Here is a 27,996-nt window from a genome sequence, read left to right on the forward strand (position 1 = left end):
CCTTGGTACGCATCCTCACTTGGAGCAGAGTCTCACGGGCTCTGGTCCACGTGCGGTGGCACCTCTGGACAAAAGCGTGAGCGGAGGGGACCGCGACTTCAGATTCCAGACTGGGAAAAATAGGTGGCTGGTAACCTAAACTACATTCAAACGGAGAGAGGCCCGTGGATGACACTGGTAACGAGTTATGAGCGTACTCAACCATAGAGAGTTGTTGGCTCCAGGAAGAAGGATTCTTGGAGACTAAACATCGCAATGTTCGCTCTAAATCTTGGTTGGCTCGCTCAGACTGACCGTTGCTCTGAGGGTGGTAACCCGAAGACAGACTAACCATCGCTCCTAACAATTTACAAAACTCCTTCCAAAATTTGGATACAAATTGGGATCCCCTGTCAGAAACCACGTCTACCGGGAGGCCATGTAACCGAAAGACGTGATCCATAACAGTGACCGCTGTCTCCTTGGCTGAAGGTAATTTGGGCAAGGGAATGAAATGTGCCGCCTTCGAGAACCGGTCCACTACGGTTAAAACAACCGTCATGCCATTAGAGGGCGGGAGGGCGGTAACAAAATCTAGAGCGATATGGGACCAGGGTCTCGAAGGGACAGACAGCGGCTGAAGAAACCCATCCAGAGGTCGGTTAGACGACTTACCACTGGCGCAAACTGAGCAAGCCAAAACAAAATCGTGAACGTCGCGAGCCATAAGTGGCCACCAGAATCGTTGCTTAACTAAACCCTTGGTTCGGCTTATCCCTGGATGACAAGCTACATTAGAGCAGTGACCCCACTGAATAACGTTGGACCGTAACTCCTCCGGCACAAATAAGCGATTCGGTGGGCATCCGGGCGGAGGCGTTACCCCTTCTAAGGCCGTCCAGACCTTCGATTCGACCTCCCATACGAGTGCTGAGACGACTATATTCTCAGGTAAAATACACTCGGGAGTCACCGGGCGTTCGGAAGGATCAAAAAGACGTGACAAAGAATCGGGTTTAACGTTTTTGGAACCCGGGTGGTACGATAGAGAAAAAATCAAAATGACCGAAAAAAAGTGCCCACCGAGCCTGCCTGGAATTGAGTCTTTTGGCAGTTCTAATGTATTCTAGGTTCTTATGATCGGTCCAAACGATGAAAGGTACCCCCGACCCCTCCAACCAGTGACGCCACTCCTCTAATGCTAATTTGACGGCCAACAATTCTCTGTTACCAATGTCATAATTGCGTTCTGCAGGAGATAACCGATGCGAAAAAAAACGCGCATGGATGCATCTTGTCGTCTGAGGCAGCACGTTGGGAAAGAACTGCATCTACTCCCACCTCTGATGCGTCGACCTCCACCACGAACTGCCGTGTGGGATCAGGGGCTACTAAGATGGGAGCCGAAACGAAGCGGCTCTTGAGGTTGGTAAATACAGTTTCGGCTGTATTAGACCACCTGAACGGAGTACTGGGGGAGGTCAAGGCGGTCAGAGGTGCGACTAGTGCAAATGAACAATCAACGGCGACGCCCACATGAAACAATTAGTGCAGACGAGCGACACACAAAACTCCACCCACATAGTGAAAACCTGAGACCACGGTTTACCAACCGTGACAAATTGTGCTTCATGTATTTTGAGACAGGGGTAACTGCAGCCTGGAGCAATGGGCGTGCCGAAAGGTAGGGGCGTGCCAAAAGGTTTCTCATTGGTGAAAGGCGTTTTACTGTGTTGGCCAATCAGTGGTAAATATACGTTTACGTAATTTCCTTTAGACAAGAGAAGGTGGCGGCGATAAGACGTGAGGTAATTATTCATCATACGTTTATCTATACTTTATATACCACAAATATGTATATTAAGATAGCTTGTTACAATACGATCGTAATTTTTCCTTTGCGTTATATCTTGCAACTTTAGTAATTAGTTTATTGTTGTTGACAGACATACTGTATGTACAGTGAGACAAAACGATGACCGCATCTGCATCGAAGGCGAAGCTCTCAGAGCTGATAGTTTGTATCAGTGTCCTTTTTGTGAAATACAGTACAGAATACATCCTGTAAGTATAATAATTATTACCACCTCTGCTATTACAACTGAACTAAGATCACTTCACAATCTATGAAGACGATTAGACAAAATAAAAAATAAAAAAGAAACTCTAATTCAGAGTTTGTTTCTACCTTTCTGCTAGGTATCCAACTAATGCAGAGTATATTCAAGTTGCCAACACACTGGTTGTGAAGAACCCTTTCCAGAGAAATATAAAAGGAAATGACTGTGTAAGTTACATTGTTTTTAATTCATGGATTTATCTCTTATCAACATAATCCCACACGATATTGTAGTAACAATATATTGTAATCTTTATTTGCTGGAAAATGACAATCAGTCAAATTTGTGTTTTAAGCACACCTGACACATCCCAAAACTGGAAATTTAAAGTAGAACGTGCACCACTTGCAGGTTATTGTAACATATGTAAGCACACTGCCATATGCATAATTTATTTTTGCACTGTTAATCAATTTTAAATTTTTACTTAGTGCAGGTCAATGTAAGGAAGATGCTACAGATATTTAAATCTTTTTTTGTATCTACTCCACTGTTTCACTGTCTGACCATCATCTTGATGTTTATGCAGTTCAATGTTTTTATTATTTTTTTATATCTAAAGCACCTTGTTCAATAAGTATTTGGACGTTTCGCATATCTGTCAGGGTCTAAGCATGATCTGTTTCTGTTGTTCTGATGAAGGAAACTTGTATTGGAGAGGATTCAATGTCTGTTGAGAACCATGTGAATGTGCTACAAAGTGAGTATCAGAAAACACATCCAGACACCTGGACTGTCAAAGACCACACGGCAGGAACATTCTCCTGGAGACGCTGAGAAAGCACAGAAGGAATGTCTGTGGAGGATGTACTCAAACACACCCATACTTAAGGACACCTGCTGGAGTGAGTATAGTAAAATAAATAATCAACTGTAAAATATCTTGTTTCAAATCTTTTCTTGTAATATTTTATTCTTCTGTACCCTTTTAGCCCATCTGTTAAAAATTTAAAACAATAGTTTTAGAAAACAATGTAAGATTTATCAGTGTAAACAAGAACATGAAATGCATCGTATATTGTGACCCTTATACATTAGCTTCTAATAGTTTTTGCAGTTCTGCACTGTATGTAGCTACACTGTCTGAGCCAAAGAGGATGGAACAGAATCTGATGAATTTGAAAAGCGTTTCTTTTTTTTTTATTATTATTATTATTTTTTATTTCATTTTTTTATGTAGGGGGACCCTGCTACACCCTTTCCTACCATACAGCTGATGGATACTGACTGTAAAATGGCAATCATAGGAGGAGGGCTCAGTGTGGTGACAGAAGATGGAATAGACGTGTGCCAGTGCACCAGCCTTGATGAAGCCTTCATACCAGCCCTCTGGATGTATTTTGCTTTCAACATTGCATATCCAACATACCTGAGAAAGACACTGACTTTCCTTCAGAGTCACAATGTCAACATTGTGGAAGATGGAGACAAGCACTGCCAGTAACTTTCCTCTGAATGATTAGCCTTTTGTATTAGATCCTCATGCCTCAACTCTACCATTACACAAAGTGCACTCGAAGGACATTCACTCTTTTGAAGTTAATCCAACATGTTGAACCAAAAATTAGTCTAACCTATGGTATAGATGAGTGCCAGTCACCTTTTTTGTGATTCCATTCTTTTAGAATGCACAGGAATCATATGTACTTTTGGTAACATAAATGACTGTCTCAGTGAAGAGTCTGCAGTACAATTATATTATAATATAATGAAGAAGGGTCTGGCTGCAGACTTGCACTTGCACTCTCAGACATTTGCGCTTCTGCTAGTGACAACACTTGCAGTCTTTTTTTATTTTATATTTAGTTCTACTTATTGGTTACTTCTTGTTTGAATCTCTCAACATTTGTTTTTCTCTTGTGTAAGTATCGTTGACTGGAAGTCTGTCAGTCCAGATGTGAGAAAGACCTACAGAGTGAGTTTGAGCTCAGCAGGTGTGATAGCTGTGGATACATCTACAGAAACACCACTGGATACTGTAGCCATGGAAAGAAGGGGGTCTTCACAGCTTTCTATTCAGATAAAGAGTTTGCTGGATTCTGTTCTATGGACTGCTACTACAGAATGAATGAATGAGTGGCTTATCTGTCTATCTATCTATCTATCTATCTATCTATCTATCCATTTTTTTTACTTGAATTGGTGACTGAAAGTGAAAACTAAATAAATGTTTTGGTGGATAAGGCTGTGTCGGTTTGCTTATGTCACTTAACATAGGGTTACTAAACTCTTCTGACTAATTTTCAAATTTTATAATTTAGTGGTTTTGTCAACTATATATTTTTCTCTATCAGGCAAAACATAGTTCCCTTTCATAGGTCACTTCGATGCTGCGGTGACGTCACAGTATGGGAACACCTTTCGGTGTGACGAATGTCTGAAGCCCTATACCATCCCGCCAATTTTATTGGCCAAATAGCGCTTGGCACCGCCTTACGCATGCGTACGCATGGTATACCTGAGTGCCGCGCGCTATATGCGCTCTGGCTGGCACATGCGGTTCTCTCCCTCCGAGCGGACAGGAGAAACGCGCCTCCCCTTTCTCAGTGAGCTGTTGAATGTGGTTACCCGCGTGGTGGATAAACTACCCTTCTTCACGGATCTCCACCAAGAGGTTTCGAGGTCCTGGAAGCAGCCTTAATCAGCGCGCGTCACGAACGCCGCGGGTTTCGCCATCATTGCTGACATGGCGGACCGCGGTTATACAGCGATGCCGCCGGTGGACGAACTCTCTTGCCGAACGTATCGCGCCGAACTCGGCCGCGGCCTAAAGTCTCGCCCCCTCTCGAAGGCGTGTCGAGTCGCGTCTAATCTCGGCAAATTTACTCCACTTGATGGCGGTTCTAACGAGAAAGATATCACAACCGAGGCTGTGAAAAAGCTGCGGGGGGCAACAGATTTGGCGCTAAGTGCTACCAAACATACTGCCCGAGCAGTGAACCGTTCTATGATGGGGATGTTAACGGTCGAGCGCCACCTTGGCTAATCTTGCCGACATTACAGAAAACCTGAGTTGGATGGCCAAAACCTTTCGTCCTCAATCTCCTTACAGCAGTTCCTGATACTTCTGCTGTTCATCAGGGACTGTTCCCTCCACTAGAGAACGCTGTTGGACTGCTAATGCACATCCAACCCTCTCACTGCAGTCCCACGCTCTAATATTGACTGTCTCGCAGCAAAGGCACCTCGAGCATCATTGGATTGAGCTATCACTTGAGCGCCCCCTCAGACACTCTGCACAATCCAGCCTTCAGAGTTTGAGGGACGGCACAAGAAGCTGACAAAGACAGCCTGTTTATGACGGCTCACACAGCTACCGCGTTCTCGCTAGCAGCGGGGCCCAATGTTTATCTTGTTGGATTAAATCCTGCCGTGGAAACGCTTCAGGATTATACACAACAAAACACAGCGACTTTGACGCATGCGCTTCCCTTCCTGTTCGCCAGGGACTGTGCCCTCCACCGGAGAGCGCTGTTGGACTGCTAATGCACATCCAACCCTCTCACTGCAGTCCCCATGCTCTAACATTGACTGTCTTGCAGCAAAGGCACCTCGAGCATCATTGGATTGAGCTATCACTTGAGCGCCCCCTCAGACACTCTGCACAATCCAGCCTTCAGAGTTTGAGGGATGGCACAAGAGGCTGACAAAGACAGCCCGTTTATGACGGCTCACACAGCTGCCGCGTTCTCGCTAGCAGCGGGGCCCAATGTTTATCTTGTTGGATTAAATCCTGCCGTGGATAAGCTTCAGGATTATACACAACGAAACGCAGCGACTTTGACGCATGCGCTTCCCTTCCTGTTCGTCAGGGACTGTGCCCTCCACTGGACAGCGCTGTTGGACTGCTAATGCACATCCAACCCTCTCAATACAGTCCCCACGCTCTAACATTGACTGTCTCGCAGCAAAGGCACCTCGAGCATCATTGGATCGAGCTATCACTTGAGCGCCCCCTCAGACGCTCTGCACAATCTAGCCTTCAGAGTTTGAGGGACGGCACAAGAGGCTGACTAAGACGGCCCGTTTATGACGGCCCACACAGCTGCCGTAAGCACGCTAGCGGCGTGACCTGATGTTAATTTTGTTGGATTTAATCCTGCCGTGGATACGCTTCAGGATTATACACAACGAAATGCAGCGACCAAAGGAAATCGTGGTGCTGCGGCAGGAGCGTCTCTGCTGGGAATAGGGGCTATAAAGTACACCCCTCTCAGATGGAGTCAGGTTTTACAGCCGCTATTTTTGTCTAAAAAAAAAAATACCGTGTTCTTCCCTTCGGCTTAGCCTTGGCTCATCGAGTATTTTTGAAATGCATGGACGCAGTTCTGGCCCTATTGTGGCTCCAGGGCGTTCGCGTATTGAATTACCTGGATGATTGGCTGGTGTTAGCACAATCGCAGACTCAAGCACACTCCCATTGGGATCTTGTGCTGAATCATCTAAACAGCCTGGCTTATGCACAAATTTCCAGAAGTGTGTTTTTAATTCCCTCTCAGCGGATAACCTTCTGGAAATAGACTTGGACTCTTGCGCGATGACAAGACTATCTCTCCCGCGTGTTCAGTCTCTCACATCATGCCTGCGCCTTTTCATAGCAGGTCGCGCAGTGACGGTGAGTTTGTGCCTCAGACTTTTGGGTCTATGATAGCAGCATCCCCTGTAATCCGTCTGGGCTTGCTTCACATGTGCCCATTTTCAGTGGTGGATGAAAACCAAACATTTCACCCCGTTGTTTTCCGCATTGTACGATTTCGGTGACACGGAGGTGTGTTATGTCGATAAAACCATGGATGTCAGCTAAATTCCGTCAACTGGAGTTCAGCTGGTGATTCGTGCTTCCCGCAAGACTGGCACGACGGACGTGTCTTTGACCAGTTGGGGAAATGTTTGTCAAGGACGCCCAGCTCACGGAGCATGGACGGCGACACAACGCGGCTGGCATATAAACAGGTTGGAATTGCTGGCAGTTTTTATAGCTCTCCAGTATTTTCTTAAATCTGCTGATCGGCCGTCATGTACTACTCAGGTCAGACAACATGGCGATTGTGTCATATCTGAATCAGCAAGGAGGATTACACTCTCACCCCCTGTGCAGGCTGCCGAGGATAATTCTTCTTTGGTCTCAGAACAGATTTCTGTCGATCCGAGTGGTTCATGTCCCCGGGCACTTGAACTTCGGAACGGATTTGTTCTCCGGACAGAGCCTGGAGCAAGGGGAATGGAGGTTGCACCCCCAAAATGGACAGTGTGGAGCCACACCCCCGTGGTTTGCGGATCTGGTCAATCCTGTAGCGGGCTCTCTGTGGAGATTCCCCTCAGACAGCACTTACTATCGCAAGCACGAGGGATGACTTGGCACCCAAGGCCAGATCTATGGAAGCTGTTGGCGTGGCCTCTCTGAGCTGAGTGAGTTAATATGTCCCGGTTTTTCAGTTGGAACCACCGAGACTATAATGAATTCTAGGGCAGTTTCTACGAGACGCTTTATGCTTTCGAATGGAAACTGTTTACTGCCTGATGTGGAATTCATAATTTAGATCCAGTTTACTGCCCCGTGGTTTCAGTACTGGAGTTTCTTCAAGACTGTTTTTCTGATGAAGTAACACCAGCCTCTCTTGAAGTTTACGTGGCAGCCATTTCAGCTAACCACGTATATATAGATGGTACTTCAGTGGGCCATCATCCGCTGGTCTGTTGCTTATACAGGGTTTGTGACGGCTAAGGCCTTTCCCGCCCTGCACGAGTTCCTTCATGGAATTTATTCATTGTGTTGCAAGGTCTATCAGAACATCCGTTTGAGCCCTTGAAAAATAAATAAATAAATAAATCCTACTTTAAAAACAGTTCTTTTTGTGGCTTTATCCTCCCTCATGAGAGTTGGGGATTTGCAGGCTCTTCTGTTTGGCCCTCGTGCATGGACTTTTCACCAGGGTTTGTGGAAGTACTGCTGCAACCGAGACCTAATTATGTCCCTAAGGTCGCCTCGAACCCCTTTCACTTTAACAAGTGGTCTTGGAGGCTTTACTCCCTGCTGAGGCGGGGCTAGGAGATCTGAGTCTTTTCCCTGTCAGAGTGCTGAAGACTTATGTTGATCGAACAGCTCCATGGGGTGAGTCCGACCAGCTGTTGCCTGTTAGGACACAAAATAGAGGCTGTGCTGTCACAAAGCAGCGCATGTCCCATTGGTTGGTGGAGACTATATCTTTAGCCTATGAGGCGCGCGGACTGCTTCGCCCTTAGAAATTGGAGCTCATTCCACGAGAGCAGTGGTTTCATCGAAATCATTTCTCAGTGGATCTTCTATATATGATGTCTGTGCTGCGGCAGGATGGTCCTCTCCGAGCACTTTTGTCAAGTTTTACAGTCAGTCTGGATGTGAGGATGGCTCCTGGCTCCCGGGTTCTATCCGCTTGAGCAGATGCTTTCCTTGGATCCCAACTATCAGGTACGTCAGGCGTTATGGTATAGGGTTTCCATACGGTGACGTCACCGCAGCATCGAAGTGACCTATGAAAGGGAACATCTCGGTTACGTATGTAACCACGGTTCCCTGAATAGGGAACGAGATGCTGCGGTCCCAGGCCGTTCCGTACCTTGATAGCATTTCTTCAGTTCATGAAATCTGAGCTAAATAGCGCGCGGCACTCAGGTATACCATGCGTACGCATGCGTAAGGCGGTGCCAAGCGCTATTTGGCCAATAAAATTGGCGGGATGGTATAGGGCTTCAGACATTCGTCACACCGAAAGGGAACCAGTGGTTACATACGTAACCGAGATGTTTTCGAGGGTAACACTTTACAATAAGGTTTCATTTGTTGACACTGATGTATTAACTAACATTAACTATGAGCAATACATTTGATACAGTATTTATTAAACTTTGTAAGTTAATAAAAATACAGCTGTTCGTTGTTTGTTCTTGTTAGTTCACTTCACAGTGCATTAACTAATGTTAACAAATACAACTTTTGACTTTAATTTAAGAACAGCTAGTGCGACTAACCGTCTTAAGAGACGTTTGTATTCTAGAAAAATAATTGTAATTTGTTTTTTGATTATTGATAAATCAAGACCTAAACTTGCGGTGGTGATGACGTCAGTAACCCGCGCCATGCAGAAGTTTTGAAGGTACTTTCAAAAGTAATTTAAAATAATATTCTTAATATCATTAACGCCGTTTTTACCTTGGAAGAATTAAATTTGGTTTTATAGGATTATGTTGAATTTATGGCTTCCTTTTAGTCTGCGATTAAGAGTATATGGCTCGCCAGCTTTTTTTTTTTCTTTTTTTTTTTTAACAGCCATCTTTCGCATTACCTTTTGGCACGCCCCCTACCTTTCGGCACGCCCCTACCTTTTGGCACGCCTATTGCTCCAGGCTGCAATAAGAGTCAAGCTAATAAGAGTAGGCTATAAGCACATATTGCCTGAACCACATATTAACGTGTTTTTAAAATGAAAAAGAAAAGAGTCATATCTGTGTTTACATTTAACGTTGGTTTTGTTATAAATATACTGTATGCATGCAGTGAAGATCATTAAGCATGCACGCATTAGCTGAACCATGCGTTGGGGCTATTAATATGTATGAGATTTTTAAAATGAAAACGAAAAGAGGCAGGTTGGTGTTTTATACGATATTTAGTTTTATTGCTAATATACAGTGAGGAGAACCGGAGTAACTGAGGCGAGGTGAGTAAAGTTATCAAGTACGCTGCTGTTCCTCCTGTCCTCGGGAGTTTATACTGCTGAGGCGAACTTGCCAAGTCCAGACTATCAAGGGTGCAAGTCCAAAGTTTGAGTGCTTGGTATTGAGAAATGCCTCAGGTGCCTGCAAAAAAAAAAAGAAAAAAAGAGTGAATTAATAATAATAAGTTTTGTGATGAAGGTGGGAAGACCCAGTCTCACAGTGTTTCAGGAAAAACTTCCAATCTTCTGGTTGGCCTCATCTGCTCATTGTCTTCTGCCAGGAGACACTCTGCCACTGTATCTGATGCATATGCAATTAATCAATATCGTGCCAGTGTAGTCACAAAACCTTGTTGATTCACCATTATGGCAACAGCGGAGGATGTGCTGTCACGGTATCATTTGTGGCGCCACAAGCATTTTCCCCAGCATCTCTAAAAAGAGCCTCGGTCTTAATGTTGTGCCCTGGTTCCAGGAGGGGTCCATAGCTGTACACTGTACAGTTCTAGGCAGAGACATCCGTGAGGTTATAGAGCCACTGACAACTGCTTCTTTTACAACAACCTGCAAAATAAAAAAATTAAAAACATTCTTCTCATTATTCACAAAATATAACATTGTTTATATAGATCTATATAAACTCTTATAAATATAAAGAAATATAAAGATTTACGGAACAATAACTGCATTGGTAATGAAAAGGCTCTGTAGTTAGTTCACACTTGCTTACATTTAAAAATAACCAAAACTTCTGAAAAAGCTCAGTGGTTTTGATAGCTCTGAGAATTTTGACTCATCCCTGAAATTCGTTTGTTATCTTATCACTTGAATATGTTTTCTTTATGTTAATTTTTTTTATAATTATTTCAGTATATGAGTATGACTTTTATTTTGGAGTGGGGGATGACGTCATAAGGCTGCGCCGCGCTCCGCATCTGTAGTGGTTCGGCAGAACAAAGGTTAGTTTTAAACATTTAAAGAGCCTAAATCAATACAAACTAAACTCAGATTTACAGACTTCATGTGTCTTATATCATTTACGAACATTGATTTTTTTTATGAATAAAGTATGAAGGTAAAATAATGCCTAAAAGATTTGCAAACGCAAGAGTTGTAGAAGCGTAAGTTATAAGACTGTAAGAGTAAATTAAATTTGCATGCTCAAGAGAAGCTTTGTAAAGATTTCAATCTAGTTTCAAGTGCAAGAAAAAATTATTTGCAGCATTTTACTGTTACTCAGAAGTGTGATTTATGTATTGTGAAACTGCTGCTTCATGATAAATCAAAATAAATATGATCTGCATTCTTCTGACTTCCATTTTTCCGCGCTTACAATTTTGGCACGTTGTTTTCACCAAAAATACAGTCAAAAGTACTGAATTGTACTGGGTTGGGGGAGATGTAGAGAGGACTAATTGTCCCTTAAGGCAGCATCCATTAGATAATTTTAATAAATATTTTCATTTTAACTATTGCATACTTTTTTTTTTTTTATAATGTAGCCATTATTTCCACTAAGTATAAATATCATCTGTCTAAACTTAATGGAAACATACTACTATTGCTATTTGCACTTCGTGTAAATAACAGACTGCTAAATAATGCTATTTTCACTCAGTGAATATAGAAGTGAAGTGAATTACACTTGAAATATACCTACGTTTATTTGAGGGATTGTCATTTTCCATAGAAGTGGATGTGCCAAGATAATGTGGGCGTGGTTTGTGAATCATGTCACCACGGGAAATCATGTTAAAATTACACTTAAACTGTGTCGCATGCTTTAAAACAAGTATTGAGGAATCAACACAGCGTAATAAATGCATCCACATTTATTGAGAACATTAATGACTTGTGCATGTGGGGCAAAAGGTTCCCAAAATAAACTGATATATACAGCTCCATCTTTCTTTTCTTTTCACTTACAGTTTTGGCATGATTCTCACTAACTGAGTTTTGCAAGCATGAGAGGGAGGGAGGGCCCACCATTTTCTTGTAGCCAATCAAACGAGGCTCTCGCTGACTCTCCATTTACTCTTATCTGATTGGTTCAACACATCGTACGCCAAGACATTTATCTTCATTTAGTTCAGGATCGTTCTTGCTGTACATATACATTACAAATAAATAAATAGCAACTTGATTAAAACATGATACTTTATAAGTATGCTGCATGAATGGATTTAATAGCGAAAATACGAGTAAAACAAAAGATTATCAGTTTTAGTTAAAGGCAGATGGACATGATAGTGTTCCTTTACAAGTGATCCATAGATGCTGACATGTGGCCAGGAATCGTGTTTAATGACCTTTACATGTGCCTGATTTTGACGCCGGGAAATACATAAAGCAGATTTGCCTGTGAACGCTTATATAATCACGTATATCATGCATCGTCATATTGTCCAGCCCTAAAACTAGGATGTTTTTTTAATAAACATTGACAAAAACTGTAGAATATAAGGTGTTTTCACACTTGGTCCTTTTCAGGGGTCTGCACACGGTTCGCGTGATTTTTGGCCCATATGTGATGAACACTCCAAACGATCTCAGAACCGAACCGAGACCATCTCGGGAGGTGATCTGAGTACGTTCACACTCTTTAAAATCAATATGGTTTTACCCCAAAATTCAACATATTGACAAAATAATAGCTGCAAATGCATGTTTTGCTGACTGGAGTCTGTGTGAATTGCAGCAAACCATTTGCTTCTGTTTTCTGTAGCTTTCGGCAGCCTGTAAATATAGACCTTAGATTTCTTGTCAGATCTATTTGTCCAGTCAATCGCAAAGTTCTTTCCCATTTGAGATGTGTTTTGTGTGTTTTTCGCAGCATTCGTGCTAAAAACCAATGCTGCCACTCAGTTTTTTTGACCGCAGTGACTCCGGCTGACGGTGACGTCACTTGCACACCCTCTATATGCGAGAGATGAATGACAGCTTTTACTTACAGACAGCAAATATTTATTTGTTGTAAATCATAACTAAATTTATGTTCTGTTATTAATTTGTAGGGATAGCTTTGAGTGTTTACAAGTCAAGTCCCCTTTATTTATATAGCGCTAGTGCACTGACTACTGAACTAGAGCTGATTGAGACGCAGAGATTTAGTTCGGACTAATATTTTATTTCTATAATTAATCTCATCCACAGATGGCGTTTATTAAAGAGGAGAGTGAAGATATGAAGATTGAAGAAGCGCTCAGAGTCAAACATGAAGATACTGAGGAACAAACAGGTTGGTTTCATTCTCAGAGCTGAACTCAGTCATTTGATCCTGATTCAAATGTTCAGCTCTACAGTAGGGCTGGGTATCGATTCAGATGTCCTGGTTTGATTCGATTTCAATTTGATTCACAATTTTTTTATTACATTCAGTGATTATAGTTTTAATACAACATGAATAGTAAACATCAGTTTACAAATGGTGAATTAATAAAAAGAAAAAGAACCACAGGCCTGTATTTTAAACCTATTATTATTTTTTTTTTGTATAGGGCTCTTTTTTTAAACAATAATAGCAGATGTGCACGATAAATATCGGCCGCTAATTAAAGGGTTAGTTCACCCAAATATTAAAATTATGTCATTAATGACTCACCCTCATGTCGTTCCAAACCCGTAAGACCTCCGTTCATCTTCGGAACACAGTATAAGATATTTTAGATTTAGTCCGAGAGCTTTCTGTCCCTCCATTGAGAATGTATGTACGGTATACTGTCCACGTCCAGAAAGGTAATAAAAACATCTTCAAAGTAGTCCATGTGACATCAGAGGGTCCGTTAGAATTTTTTGAAGCATCGAAAATACATTTTGGTCCAAAAATATCAAAAACTACGACTTTATTCAGCGTTGTCTTCTCTCCCGGGTCTGTTATGAGCGCGTTCACAACACTGCAGTTTAGTGATATCCGGTTCGTGAACGAATCACTCAATGTAACCGGATCTTCTTGAACCAGTTCACCAAATCGAACTGAATCGTTTGAAACGGTTCGCGTCAACAATAAGCATTAATCCACCAATGACTTAAGCTGTTAACTTTTTTAACATGGCTGACACTCCCTCTGAGTTCAAATAAATCATATCCCGGAGTAATTCATTTACTCAAACAGTACACTGACTGAACCGAGCCAGATAACGAACGAAACATTGACTCGTTCTCGAGTCAAGAACCGGTTGCATCGGTTTTCGGATCACCGGTAGTGATGGGAAGTTCTGTTCTTCTCCGCAAACCGGTTCTTTCGGACAGTTTTATTCAATAAACCGGTTGCCGAAAACGGTTCACCAGTTCTTTTGCGCTCGACGTAACGACTTCATTGGCGATGATTGCCCTTGATTGAAGCCTTCGGTTTACCCGCGCTCATAACATTAGCACAGAATCGGTTCAGAATCAATCACCAAAAGAACCCGTTCAGTTCAGACGCGCTGTGTGTCAGTCTGAATCACCCATGCGCAGTATCATCAGCTCCTCGGTTCTCGAATCGGACGCGTCCAACAGAAACGGTTCTTGACTCGAGAACGAGTCAATGTTTCGTTCGTTATCTGGCTCGGTTCAGTCAGTGTACTGTTTGAGTAAATGAAATACTCTGGGATATTGGTTTATTTGAACTCAGAGGGAGTGTCATCCATGTTAAAAAAGTTAACAGCTTAAGTCATTTGTGGATTAATGCTTATTGTTGACGCGAACCGTTTCAAACGATTCAGTTCGATTTGGTGAACTGGTTCAAGAAGATCCGGTTACATCGAGTGATTCGTTCGCGAACCGGATGTGCTGTGAACGGCGCGCTCATAACAGACCCGGGAGAGAAGTCAATGCTGAATAAAGTAGTAGTTTTTGATATTCTTGGACCAAAATGTATTTTCGATGTTTCAAAAAATTCTAACGGACCCTCTGATGTCACATGGACTACTTTGAAGATGTATTTATTACCCTTTTGGACGTGGACAGTATACCGTACATACATTCTCAATGGAGGGACAGAAAACTCTCGGACTAAATCTAAAATATCTTATACTGTGTTCCGAAGATGAACGGAGGTCTTACGGGTTTGGAACGACATGAGGGTGAGTCATTAATGACATAATTTTAATATTTGGGTGAACTAACCCTTTAATGCGCATCTCGTCAATAAAGCCGGTTATCTAATCAGCGGTAAATTCCTTCAGGTGCGTGATTTCACATAGAGCAGCTGCACGTTCATTATCAGCGTGGATTTGCACAGCTTGTCAGTTAACAACGTCTCTGTGTAGTAAACGCTGCTCTATGTGAAATCATAACCGGCTTTATTGACGAGATGCGCATTAATTAGCGGCCGATATTTATTGTGCACCCCTAAATAATAGGGCCCTATAAAAAGTTCTTATTTTTTCTGGTAATCAGATGAATGCATAAAACATATATTTAATTTATCCTAATCAACTGAAAATTAAACCCTTTTAATTTTGGGCAAACAAAATGTTGCACAACAGAGGTTTACTGTTAAAATTAAAAAAGAAAACAAATGTGATTAATCCTTTTAAAATAAAGATTTATTAATATGTATTAGCAGTAGTAGCACTGAGTCTTAAGACTGCTAAATAGTAATATATTCTGATGTTTCTTAACGTTAAACTACACTTATATTTTGATGGGTTGCAGTGAGGAACTTGCAGCTGCTGTGTATGTGATATGACGGTAGTTTTCTCAAATGAAACGGTAAAATCCAAATGAAGTGACTCTCAGAGCAGCTAGAGAGGATATTCGTGTATTCATTATCATCATAGTGAGACGGCAGATGCTGAAAACACCGCGAGCGTCGTCCGCACTTTAGTATGTGTGTGAACGTAAGTAAACAAAACAGTGCGCCGTGCCATCCGCCATTCATTCATTGATTGCAGAAATCATGGCGCCTTGCTTGATATCAAATGTTTCCGCATATTTTTAGTATTTCTATAGCATTTCATATTCGCATTGTGAATCACGCGTTTGGCTTTGTTCTTGGTTCTCATCAGCAGTATCTCTGCCATGATAAGCGCTGAATGAATGACAGGCTTTCCGTTGTAACATCACGCAAGGTAAATAAGGGTGACATCTAGTGGAGAAGAGTAATGATAAGATTCACGTTAATCAGATCTTGTTTTAAATGTGTGCTGAAATAAATACCGGAAAAATCGATTCACGACTTTTGAGATTCGATATCGAATTGACCTCATTTTTAAAAATTAATTGAAAAATATTTTTTTTGCCCAGCCCTACTCTACAGACATGAATGATATTTCTGAAGAATAACTAGGAACAATTTTGTATTCTGTTCCTATAGCGTAAAAAGTTGAAGGTTATTGTCTTTCTGTGGAGTTACACCCATAACGTATAAGGCATATATGTGATTTTACCTGCTATAGGCCAGTTTTCCCCAAGCTTTTTAATTTTAAGTACTATTACAGGACCATCAATAGGACTCAAATAACTCTTCATCACCACTAAATCAAAGATGTGTACCTAAAACTAATATTAATGATAACATTGAAACTATATGTAAAGTAGTGTAATGGGCAGGGCGTGACAAAAAAAATCCAAATTCAAGCTTTATTTAAAACAGATTGTGGTCAATCACAACATCTGCAAACAACAGAATCCAAGGCAAGAAAAAGGGTAATCCAAGAAACAGGCAATGGTCAGGGCAGGCAGCAAACAATCACAAAAAAAACAGGGAAACAGTCCAAAAGGTCCAAAAAACAGGCAAGTCAAGACAAAAACATGACTAGGCAGAAAGAAGACAAAATAAGGCAGGAAAAGATGGAAATACGCTCAGTAGAGTCCGCTTACAGCTGAACAAGACTTTGCAATGTATGTGGGTTTGTGTACAGCTTAAATAGTCCTCCTGATTGGGAACAAGGGTGTATGCAGTCAGTTCCTAGATGTGGGGTGTAATAGGAAATGGAGTCCGTGAAACATTGGCAAACGTCTGGGATGGCGTGCCCTCTGAGGAGCTCATGCACTGTAAAAAATAAATAGTAGAGAAAACATAAAAATATAAGGCAGCTTGATGCAGTAAGACTTTTGAGTTGTCTCAACAATTATTTTTTAGTTCTTCTCAGTAATAATACTTTGTTTAGCCAACGTAAATTTGTTCGTTAATGCAATTTTGATTGTCGTATTTTGCGAATAAATATAATATAATAATATAAATATATGGATGTAAAAAGTTGAATTGGTAAAATAAAGCGTCAGCACACTGTCCTATTTATAGTGATTTTACATCTATTTACAAATGACATATATTTAAAACATGGACTTATTCCTTTATCAGTTTATTGCAGTTGTTAACAATTGCATTAAGAATGTAGTGAAACTTTATATAAATCTTAAAGGGATAGTCACCCAGAAATTAAAAAATTCTGTCAACATTTACTCACCCTCATGTTGTTCCAAACCTGTGCGAGATTCTTTCCTCTGCTGAACACAAATATTTGAAGGATTACCAATAAAAGAGTGCAGTGTTTCATTGTAAAAGAGCTTGACATTCTGTTCTATCTAGAATTAAGAACGGCAACAAAAAAAAGTATCCACAACTATGAACATCTTCGGAGTTAAAGTGATTTACAGGGGAATTTTATTTTTACATTTGTAATGGCATTTTTCTAACTTTATTAAAAGTATGTCATCTTTTGTCAAATTTGAAAAATATATAAGCTTTTTAAAATTTCTAATTAAAACAATAGAATAAGAACAAGTAGAATAAGAAGAATAAGTCACCGATCAAATGAAATCAGTATTAGCTAAATTAATTTGTACACAAGTGGCATGTAGGTGTATTTTCAGATGTCTAATGAGCCTCAGAGGTGGCATGAGTGCAATTAAATTTATCAATTGTTTTAACGTTTTAAATATAAAATTTTGAATATAGAAATATTAAATGATTTAAATAGCTGAAAAGATACATTAAAAATGAAACTAAAACTGCCAGTATATCTGAATCATTCATTCAATTGATTCGTTTGAATGGCTGATTCATTCAGGAATAAAGCAAGGGTAATTGAATCATTGACTCAGTAATGTAAGATTAATTTAAAAACGCACGTTCATTCATAAACCAGACACCGCTGTGTTTGAATGGATGCGCAGCAGCTGAGTTGTGAGTTTGTTTCAAACTATTTTCGCTGACGAAATAGAGCAAAATCAGGCAACAGTGTTATAGTCAGACAATGTAAGTCACTTAATATTAACTTCTTATTTATTGAACTGTTGTAGCCTATTAAATCAAGATCACATTTACAAACTCCCTTAATAATAATTAAATGTCACAAGGTTCTTCACGATCTCACAAAGTTCCATTATAATCAACGAAGCTCTCTACACTGCACAATAAATCTAATATTTACATTGTGTCTACTTTGTTTGTTTATGAAAGGATTCGAGAGAGAGCCTATGTCTGTGATACATTCCTCAACGCTGTAAAAACACCTAGAAACCTTTGAAGCTCCCCTCAGCGCAAACACAAATATGCTTGGGTCAGTCGCACTGGTGCTCCTAAATTTTTTTTCACAGTCGCACGCAGTAGTTTTCAGTCTCATTTGCATGCGACTCAGAATATAAGAGCGCGTCACACAGCCTTGTGTGAATAAGATCAGTGTGACAGGCCACGGAGAGCACACCGATGCCACAGGACTCAACGAGAGTCAGAGAAGGCTGGTTCAGTGCTGTTTGTGGAATTAAATTCTAAAATAAAGAGAGACTGTTTGAATCTGTGATTTCTTTTTTTGCTTCTGTCAATGTATCATAATTTGATCTGAGATGTGTGGGAATTTCACGCATTATAAAAGTTAAACTTGCAGGAATGGTTTAAATTATGTGCAATCCCACGCCAAAATTCAAGCCCTGCACACTTTCAGTCTGTTTCTCTTAATTAGTAAAATGCAATTTTATAGCAGTTGAATCATGTAGACAACAAGTTAAGTAAAAATATTAAAATGCAAGCGCATAAATATAGCAAAATGCTCCTCTTTATGGTTGATTTTCTAGCTGACTGATGAGCTTATGGACACCAAATGGTTATTCTAAGGTAAACTCTATATTACGTTGCAATGTTTACAAGCTTTACATGTTTTCTGCAGTTTGAAACACTGAATGAGCTTTTACTTGAGACATTTCAGTACGTTGTACTGTAGGCCCTCTTATAAAATAGCCTACCTTTTGATGTTAATTCATGTTCATTATGTACTGTAGTAGTAAAGAGAAAGATTAAATTGGCTACTTGCCACTTGAACTGAGGCGCTAAAGCGGTCGTGCCTGCCGCATTAGAGAACACAACTGCCAAAAACAAAACTGTATTTAGCCTATTGTTTGTATTTCCTTATGAATTTTGCATAATTATTAAAGCTGATAGTTTGTTTATTAAAAAGTAATAAAGCACAAAGCTTTTTGCAATTACTGGATTGGTGCTTCAAATAAGGAAGTTCAGGCATTAACAGAACACAGCATAGACCTAAGATCTTGTTAAGAAGAAACCATTCTAATAGAGTTGTTAAAGATGTTGCCAATATCCACACAGCTGACAACTTTACCTGCTGTAGTTTGTTCAAGTTGTGCATGAAATAGCTGCTTTTCTGTTCTTTTACTTCGCACATCTCTGTCATTTCACGCTGCACAACTGAGCTGCATTTATCAGGTGTGCATCAGTGCTGCAGAGATGAGGACTGTTTGAAACTCTTTTTTTCCACTAAAACTGATGCGCATCGTCTCAGTTTAATACATGAACATAGCAAATGATGCGATCGCAAAACAATCAGGGAAAAAAAGGCATTACATGCAAATTTTTAAGTCATAACATGTAAATACTAGGGCTGTCAACGATTAATCGATGATCGATTATTTGTCGATAAGAGATGCAATCGATTAAAGCTGTCGATGGTCGGTTAACTGATTTAATGTTGGGCTGCATGCAGCTCATGCGCAAAACACGTGCGAGCGGCTGTGAGTGACGGTGACCGTATATACATGCATCTTTCATTCACAATGTACAAATTAAGCTTTTAATGTGATTTAAACTTTAAAAGTACATTAAAAAAGAAACAACACAAAAGCTCTTCAACATGGAAAGCAATAGAAATGTAGTAACTAAGTAATTTTCCCAGATAATAGTTTCATATCATGCGCTTTGCAGGGCTGCAGGACACAGGACAGAAAGGCTATCCTACCACATGTGTTGTAGATGTTGGTGAGGCATAATGTGTGCCTGTTGATTGAGTTTCCAAGTATTCTATTGGTTACAAGTTTTATACAATGTTTAAAATGGATAGTTTAAGTAGTCAAATATCACCTCGTAAGGGGAAGGCTAATTTATTTTTTTATTAAACAACAACTACACTGAAAGGCATTCATAAATAGTTTTTATACAGTTCTTAATGTCAGTTTGGAGGAGAGCATGACAAATTTTGTAAAACCACCATACATTAAAATCTATAGACATAAATAAATGAAGATGATTCATTTACCATTTTTGGTTCTTTAAAGAACCATCTCTTTCTCAACTTTTTATAATCCGAAGAACCTTCTTTCGCCACAAAGAACCTTTTGTGAAATGTGAAGGTTCTTCAGATGTTAAAGGTTCTTTATAAAACCATTTAGAAAAAAAAAAGGTTCTTCTATGGCACCTTGAAGCACCTTTATTATTAAGAGTGTATGACAACATTTACAGGATGCATTGAGGAGGAGCCCAAGCTACAATCAGTGGCCAACTGATCCTTATGGTCCATAATATTGGTACAGATTCTGTGTAATAAACAATTCTTTGTGACTTGGAAAAGACATTTATTTCCCACTTTAAGAGACCTTAGTTCCCAGGTCATCTACAAGATGGATCAAAATGCTGATAAAGTCAAGAAAAGATGAGACATAAACATGACAGTATGATTGAAATGTTAAAATGTAAAATAATAATAATAATAATGTAAATAAATCACGTTTATTCTGTGGCACCTAAAAAAATAATTTGGCACCTAAGTTTTTTCCTTATAGGGCCAATGGCTTCTTACTCTATTTGTTTTGTTTGGAGCCCTGTAAGTGTTGCAAAATTATGAGATCAATCTCAATTACTTATTCTGATGTATTTGACATGCATATTAAGCCGTAAACAGTTTCAGATTACATTTTCATTATGTTTTCCACCAAAGAGCAAATGTTTTAATGATTTCCAAGGGCATTTTAAGTGTGTCATATTGTCAAATTCTTAAATCAGATTAGAGTAATGACACACTGAAGGCTTTTAAGTGCTGTAATTTGGTGCTATTGGAGTATACATTGCTGTTAAATTTGTAAATAAAAATGTTTAGGAAGAGGTTAAAGTCCAGTAGCTCAGGTCCAAGTTTTTCACAACAGGTGCTGCGGTAATGACTGAAATCAGTAAAATCAATTAAAAATGTTAATTTAAAAATGTGTAATTTCATAGTTTCAAGTAACGATCCTTCAGCATTTTTAAGGTGGAAGAAGGCTGTTCTAGAAATGTTGGAAATTTGATTTTTGAAGAACAAATTTATGTCAGTTCAACACCTGGGTCCCTAACTGTGAAGAATCACATACCATTTACACACATTGAGATCAAGAGATCAAAATCATTGAGATCAAGAATCTTATGTTCAGAGATTTTTGGCACAATATTTAATACTTCTGTGTTGGTAGATTTTAACTGAAGAAAATTATCCTATCAGTTTTCCCAGTGGTCTGGCCCTTGAGATCTACTTTCCTACCGAGATTAGCTCCAACTTGGATTAAACACACCTACCTGCAACTTTGTAGTAATCCTGAAGACCTTGATTAGCTTGTTAGGGCTGGATCTAAACTCTGCAGGAAAGTGTCTTTCTCAAAACAATTCGAACAAACAGCACCACTCAATGGATAACCTTCAAAAGCCTGTAACTAACTCAAAATCTTTAGTTCATCTCTCAAAAGTAAGTATTTATGTCAGTGAACATATCAGTGCCATCAGAATGAAAAGTGCTTAGTCAAAATGCTTAGTCATGTTTTCAATGTAACAGTGCACTCTGTTAGTATTACCTGATGTAAACTATGGCAACAGTTTGCATGACAGTTACTGTATTTAAATACAGAAGGCTTCACTTCTTATTTATGCCATATATCCATTTCAAAAGTACAAATTTACACATTACTGTATAAGGGATGTTGATTGAAAGAGACTGGATCGGATTCACAGTTACACTTTTACTAGTGGTCCGGTATAAAAACAACACATAACACTGTCATTGTCATAAAGAAAATTTGTTTATGAAAACGATATCAACTATTTTGCATTTCATGACTTGTACAATTAACTAATGACTGCATGGTTTGAGGGGTAAGACTGAAACATGACATTAGCAACTGATAGTGTAGGAAATCACAGACAAATGTACATAATCAGTTGCATGTATGTACCAAAGCAACTTGTTCAAAAGAATGATTAACTGCTTTTATGACGTGCACAAGTGACTAGTTGATGTGGCGTAGTTATGAGAATTTCATTTCTGATCTGAGAAATGCACCTAAGCGACTGAGAAAAACTGTAACACATCCTCCCATCTTAAAGACTTGAGAAGTTTTTTCAGGTTGTAAAGCAATATAAAACAGAGTATCACGGCATAACAGTGAAATAATGTTTTTAGGGGATGCACCAAGAGAAAAGCAGAGGACCTAATACTGAGCCCTGTGACACTCCATACTTGTATTTGATGAGGTGTCTCAATTTACATGAACAATGCGGTTGTGGTCAAATAGGACTTAATTAAACCACAAATGGCAACAATTCTCAAGATGTCTAATGTTGTAGTCTATGTTGTGAAAAGATTTAATACCACTGAAAGACTTCTGTTCTTACAATCAAATGAACCAGATAGCTTAATACGAACAGTATCAAACATACATGTTGTTGGTTTTGATTTTTGTTGCTGTGTGCCATTAAACTAGGGTTAATTTGTATTTGTCTTTTTTTCCCTTAGACCTGATGCTGCTGAAAGTGGAAAGTCAAGAATTTAATGAAATTGAAAAGAAAGATCATGATTTCATTTTTGTAGAAAAGACATTAAGTTGCTCGCAGACTGAAACATCTTCACAAAAAAGAGCAAATGGAAGTTATTTCATCTGCCAACATTGTGGAAAAAGTTTTAACGGAAAAGGAAACCTTAACAAACACAAGCTAATTCACACTGGAGAGAAGGCTTTCACCTGCCCTCAGTGTGGAAAAAGTTTTACTCAAAAAGCAATCCTTGAGAGACACATTAGAATTCACACCGGTGAGAAGCCTTACACATGCATACTGTGTGGAAATAGTTTCATTCAAAAAGGAATCCTCAAAACTCACATGAAAAGTCATACTGGAGAAAAGCCTTTCAGCTGCAAACTATGTGGAAGAAGATTCATTCAAAAAGCAAATCTTAGAAACCACATGAGAATTCATACTGGAGAACAGCCTTACACCTGCCCTCAATGTGGACAGAGTTTCACTCAAAAAGGAAACCTGACACAACACATGAGAATTCACACTGGAGAGAAGCCTTATACCTGCCAACAGTGTGGAAAGGGTTTCACTCATAAAGGAAACCTTAAAAAACACATGAACAGTCACACTGGAGAAAAGCCTTACAGCTGCAATCACTGTGGAAAGGGTTTCACAGCAAAACTAAACCTTAGGTATCACATGAACAGTCACACTGGAGAGAAGTCGTTCACATGTGGTCAGTGTGGAAAGAGTTTCAGACGTAAAGACACCCTTAATTCCCACATGAAGATTCACTTAAGACATTAAGTATTAAGTGAATACATTAAGTTAATACATTAAGTACCTTGTGACCAGCGTAATAAACAATTCTTTGCCTTCACATCCATCATTTTGTCCAAATTTTACTTCCCACCTTCATGACCTTCTTTCATACCAGTTGTCTTCTCCTTAGTTTCAAAAATTGAGTGGTTGCAGTAAACACCCTCTAATTTTGATTGTATGGAGGAGTCACTCCAATCCATATGCTAATGTAAAACATTAGTTAAACTTCTGTCTCACTGTGAAATTTTATACATAATAATGTACATAATGCATATGTTGTAAATCTGGAGTTGAATATGGCCGCTGTTGGTGCTCATTGGTGACTTCTGGAAGCTGGTTCCAGCAAGCCATCTCACTGTTGAACCTAGATGTTTCTTGCTCATTAATTAGTCAAAAGTAATTAGTAAATGCAGCTTAAAAATTAGCAGTGAAGACAAATGTATACAGTTGAACACATAGCCTTTTGAAGTATACTCCACTGATAGTATACATCACATGCACACTAGAAAGTTTCATCTTCAGAAGTCATGTTTTAAGTGTAGTTTTACACGTCTATGTTCTCACTTCAACTTACCTACAGTGGCCTGATTTGTGACAGAATACACGACCAATGATGAATCCAGCAGATTATCTTCTGCACCTTATCATGGAAACAGGACTATTAAGGACTATGGGTTTCCTGAATTTTTAAAACATGCAGATTTTAATGACATTACCCTTAAGGACATTTTTGCGGATGACTAAATTAACCCATTTGCTTGCAGCTTCCTGGTGGTAAAGATCCACTAGTAGAGGGGTAGGAATGTCTGTCATAAGGCGCGTTTCCATTACAGATTTGTGCAAAACTTTGGCGATATTTTATAAATGTTGATAAAAAAGTATAGCAAAATGATGGTGTTTCCATTAACCAATGTTATGCAGCTAAAACGTAACCTTTTGCCTCTCGCGATAAGTCATGGCAATGGATTTTGATGGATTTTAGCTATATTTATTCGTATGTGTGTATCTTTACAGAAGCAGCACAGAGAGCCCCTTCAGACCCGTGTGTTGCGTGGCTGGCTGGCTGGAATAAACACAAGCATAGACTAGAGTGGCTGTATCAGAGCCGCACTGGACCACAGACGTGTGCAGTGTAAATTGTCTAAGCATTACTGGTAGGGAATGCCCCTTATACTGGAGAGCGGCCACATATTAAGTGTTTCTTGGAGATTATAATACATTGAAGAATGATCATATTACTTATTACATACGATATGTGACCTGTAAATGCAAAAAAAAAAAAAAAGTTTCCATTACAGTTTTGCTAATTATTCCTTTTTCGCATTGCCTGAAAAACCACATCATTTTTTGCAATATATGGGCGTTTATGTGAAATTTAAATGTTTCAATTACATGTATTTTTAATTCGCAATTTCAATTTGCACAATTTGAAGGGTAATGGAAACGCACCTACTGAGAGCTGCTGTCCTGCAGAGTTTACCTCCAACCCTGAAAAAAAAACACCTGCCTGTAGCCTTAGTGTAATCCAAGGGCCCGTTTCATAAAGTTTGCAAAGAAAAGCGAGTGTTTCACATCCTGACTTGAAATAACCTAACAAATCAATTTAGCTCAGTTTATAAAGCTGTTTTCATAAATGACAAAGTTCACGCAATCTCACTAATTTGATCCAGGTTCAGTGGCTGCAACCAAAACCGCATTCTCAATGAGTAGGTATTTCATTTCAATAAGTTCTTACTTCTCACTAAAAGACTATGTACCAACTTTTTTAGCAAACTCTTTCTGGCCAAATCTCATTAATTATGAATGCAATATGAGGCTTGATTCAAGTTAACGCACAATGGCAGGGGTACAAACACTTTGCATTTAATAGGACAAAACCTCACTGAAAATAGATGATTAAACAGTTTATATTTTATATAACATTTGGATGTGAATGGTCTACATAAAAGTAGAACACTGAGGCGCTAAAATGGCAGCATCCAACAGGCTTGTTTTTTTGTTTGATTCACCGCATTAAAAACTGATGAAAAACAATGAGATTGGCACTTTTGTTCACGTGCCTGGAGCTGCTGAAGTTGCAGTAAAACATGACTTGGTGGCACTCAAGCACAGAATGGTCTTGCTGAGCACACATTGATACCTAACGACGAAGGGGACGTAAGAAGAAGCATCGAGGCAAGATGAATGTAGAGCTGCTGGTCTAATTGGTGTCTGAACACAAAGAGCTTTGTGACAAACGTGACAGCGACTACAAAAATCTGGATAAGAGTGAGTTGTTATGGAGGGGAACTGCAGATCAAATAGGATTCAATGTGTACCAGGGTCTTTTTCATTAAGCACCATCTAATGTCAGGGAGTGAATTTGCATGTTCACTCGGCTCATCGCCAGTGAAAATCACTTGGGTATAAACACACAAGACGTGTTGAAAAACGCTGGCGATAAGCACACGTGATAATCATCCTGGTGTGCACAAGGCTTTATTCTGATGAAGCAGCTGACCACTGTGTACACCTTCACCTGTCTTTGCCCTCCATTCTGTTCCTCAATGCTGCAGTCAGACTGAATCTGATCATGATGAGAAAGAGACATCAAGGCTGTCCTTGTCCGAGTGCACAGAGAGGATGAGGAAGACCATGATGATCCCCCGAACCACACAACCCTGAACAAGAGCAGGAGAACATGATCTGCCTGTCACTGTCTGCTCCAAACATTTGTGTGCTGCTCTCCATGAGCACCACTACCTGTAAAACATTTACACCGAGTAAAACGCTTTATATCTCATGTTGTCAGCATTTCATTTTTTGCCAACATGCTAATTTTTGTTATAGCTTCATTACTTTTGTGGTGTAGTGGGCAAAAGCAGTGAACTGGAAAGCAGAAGGTAGCTGGTTCACCAGCGGTGTATCCTTGAGAAAGGGTCTTTACTGCAGGGGGATTGGGGTCCCTGTAATAAGAGCACTGTAAGTCAATTCAGATAAAAGCATCTGCCAAATTAATAAATGTAAATGTGATTTTTGTAAATCCTTTTTGTGTCTTGGGCACAAACGCTCAATAAAGCTGCTTATTTCTTAAAGTTTATTTCTTCAAGGTACTATTATAATATAAATGCATACATATGTCATACAATTTCTATTTGGGGGGTTTAAAGGGATAGTTCAGCCAAACATATAAATTCAGTCATTATTTATTCACCTCCAGGCTGTTCAATACTTGTGTTTAATTTTTTGTTTTGTTTTGTAAACACAAAAGGTAATTTTGGTCAAGTTTGTTCTGCTGGTTTCTGTTCATACAATGGAGCATGACTTTCAGAAGCTTCATGACATTATTTAATGATGCTTTTGAAGCTTCTGAAAGTCAGGTTTCAACAGAAACCAGCAGAACAAACTTGACCAAAATCACATCCTCAGTGTCTTTTGGTCTTTCTCTAGATGATCTCGCTGGCTGTGGGGTCACTGAGGATGAAGAGACCACAGCAGCGTCCAGTCCAGATGAGGCAGTAAGAGCTGGAGTGATGGAGTCTCATCCATTTCCAGGATGCTGCTGTCGAATCTCCATCCTCACAGCAGTCTGCAGACATTTCAGATCACACAAAGATGCACAAACACAATACAAAAGCAGTCATGTTTTTAACAGGACAAGGTCATTTGATTTCTGTATTGGAAGAAACAAAATACTTTATATTTTTGTTTCAGGTTTCTCCCTTTTTTCCACAAATGCCGCTGTCACCTTGACTTGCAGGTCCTGCTCCACCACAAAAGATCTGCAGCAAATGCACAAAAATCAAGAATCAGAAAAGTGCTTTAATTACTGTTTGAAATTACAATAATTAAAATAATAAAAAAATGTTTTATTCATTTCTGTAGTGTACTCACTGAGCCTTCATCGGTCTCTCTGCAGCAGATAAACACACGTGTGTCTCGTGTGTCCCTGTAAGATCCAGACAAGAGTCAGTCTCCTCTCTGATTTATCTGCTCAATACTGCATTTACATGTTGTGTTCCCTCACTTTTTATCTAACACAAGTGCTCCACAATTTATCCACAGTACTAATGAGCAAATGAAATAGAAAACTTATGTTTAGTTACTTTATGTAGATTAGTTTATTTCTAAAGCAGTGTTGACAGTGAATTCTACATAATAGCACACACACACATCACACAGATGTCTGTTCAGACTGTGATGTGCTCACCTGTAATTCTTTTAGAACATTTTCCTTTCAGATATTAAATAGACATTTAGTAATCGTCTTTAACTCTTTTCTCGTCATTGAAGAGTTATCTCATCTTTTAGAAGACAACGCTTCCCCGCCAAAGACAAGTTTTTATGGCTTTTCGTGTTTTCACTGTTATACACTCGGGGGCGCTATTACACATCTTCTGAATGAGTACAAAACCCCCAAACAAAAACACATGAG

At 39.5% G+C, this 27,996-nt stretch overlaps 1 protein-coding gene across 1 annotated transcript; it reads left to right on the plus strand.

Moving 5' to 3' along the window:
• Positions 1–12,975: 12,975 nt before the first annotated feature.
• On the plus strand, positions 12,976–26,511 carry LOC122144329 (gastrula zinc finger protein XlCGF8.2DB-like). Its single transcript, XM_042755156.1, has 2 exons — positions 12,976–13,031; positions 22,762–26,511. Exons 1-2 carry the CDS (start codon positions 12,977–12,979, stop codon positions 23,565–23,567), a joined length of 861 nt encoding a protein of 286 aa, XP_042611090.1. The 5' UTR covers position 12,976; the 3' UTR covers positions 23,568–26,511.
• Positions 26,512–27,996: the final 1,485 nt, after the last annotated feature.

Source organism: Cyprinus carpio, unplaced genomic scaffold, assembly GCF_018340385.1.
Source record: "Cyprinus carpio isolate SPL01 unplaced genomic scaffold, ASM1834038v1 S000006643, whole genome shotgun sequence".
In the NCBI taxonomy this organism is placed as follows: Eukaryota; Metazoa; Chordata; class Actinopteri; order Cypriniformes; family Cyprinidae; genus Cyprinus; species Cyprinus carpio.

Excerpts from the sequence above, each read along its gene's own strand:
- LOC122144329 (XM_042755156.1), top strand. The coding sequence starts at position 12,977 with ATGAAGATTGAAGAAGCGCTCAGAGTCAAACATGAAGATACTGAGGAA. Across the intron at positions 13,032-22,761 it reads AGATACTGAGGAACAAACAG|ACCTGATGCTGCTGAAAGTG; the intron begins GTTGGTTTCATT and ends TTTTTCCCTTAG.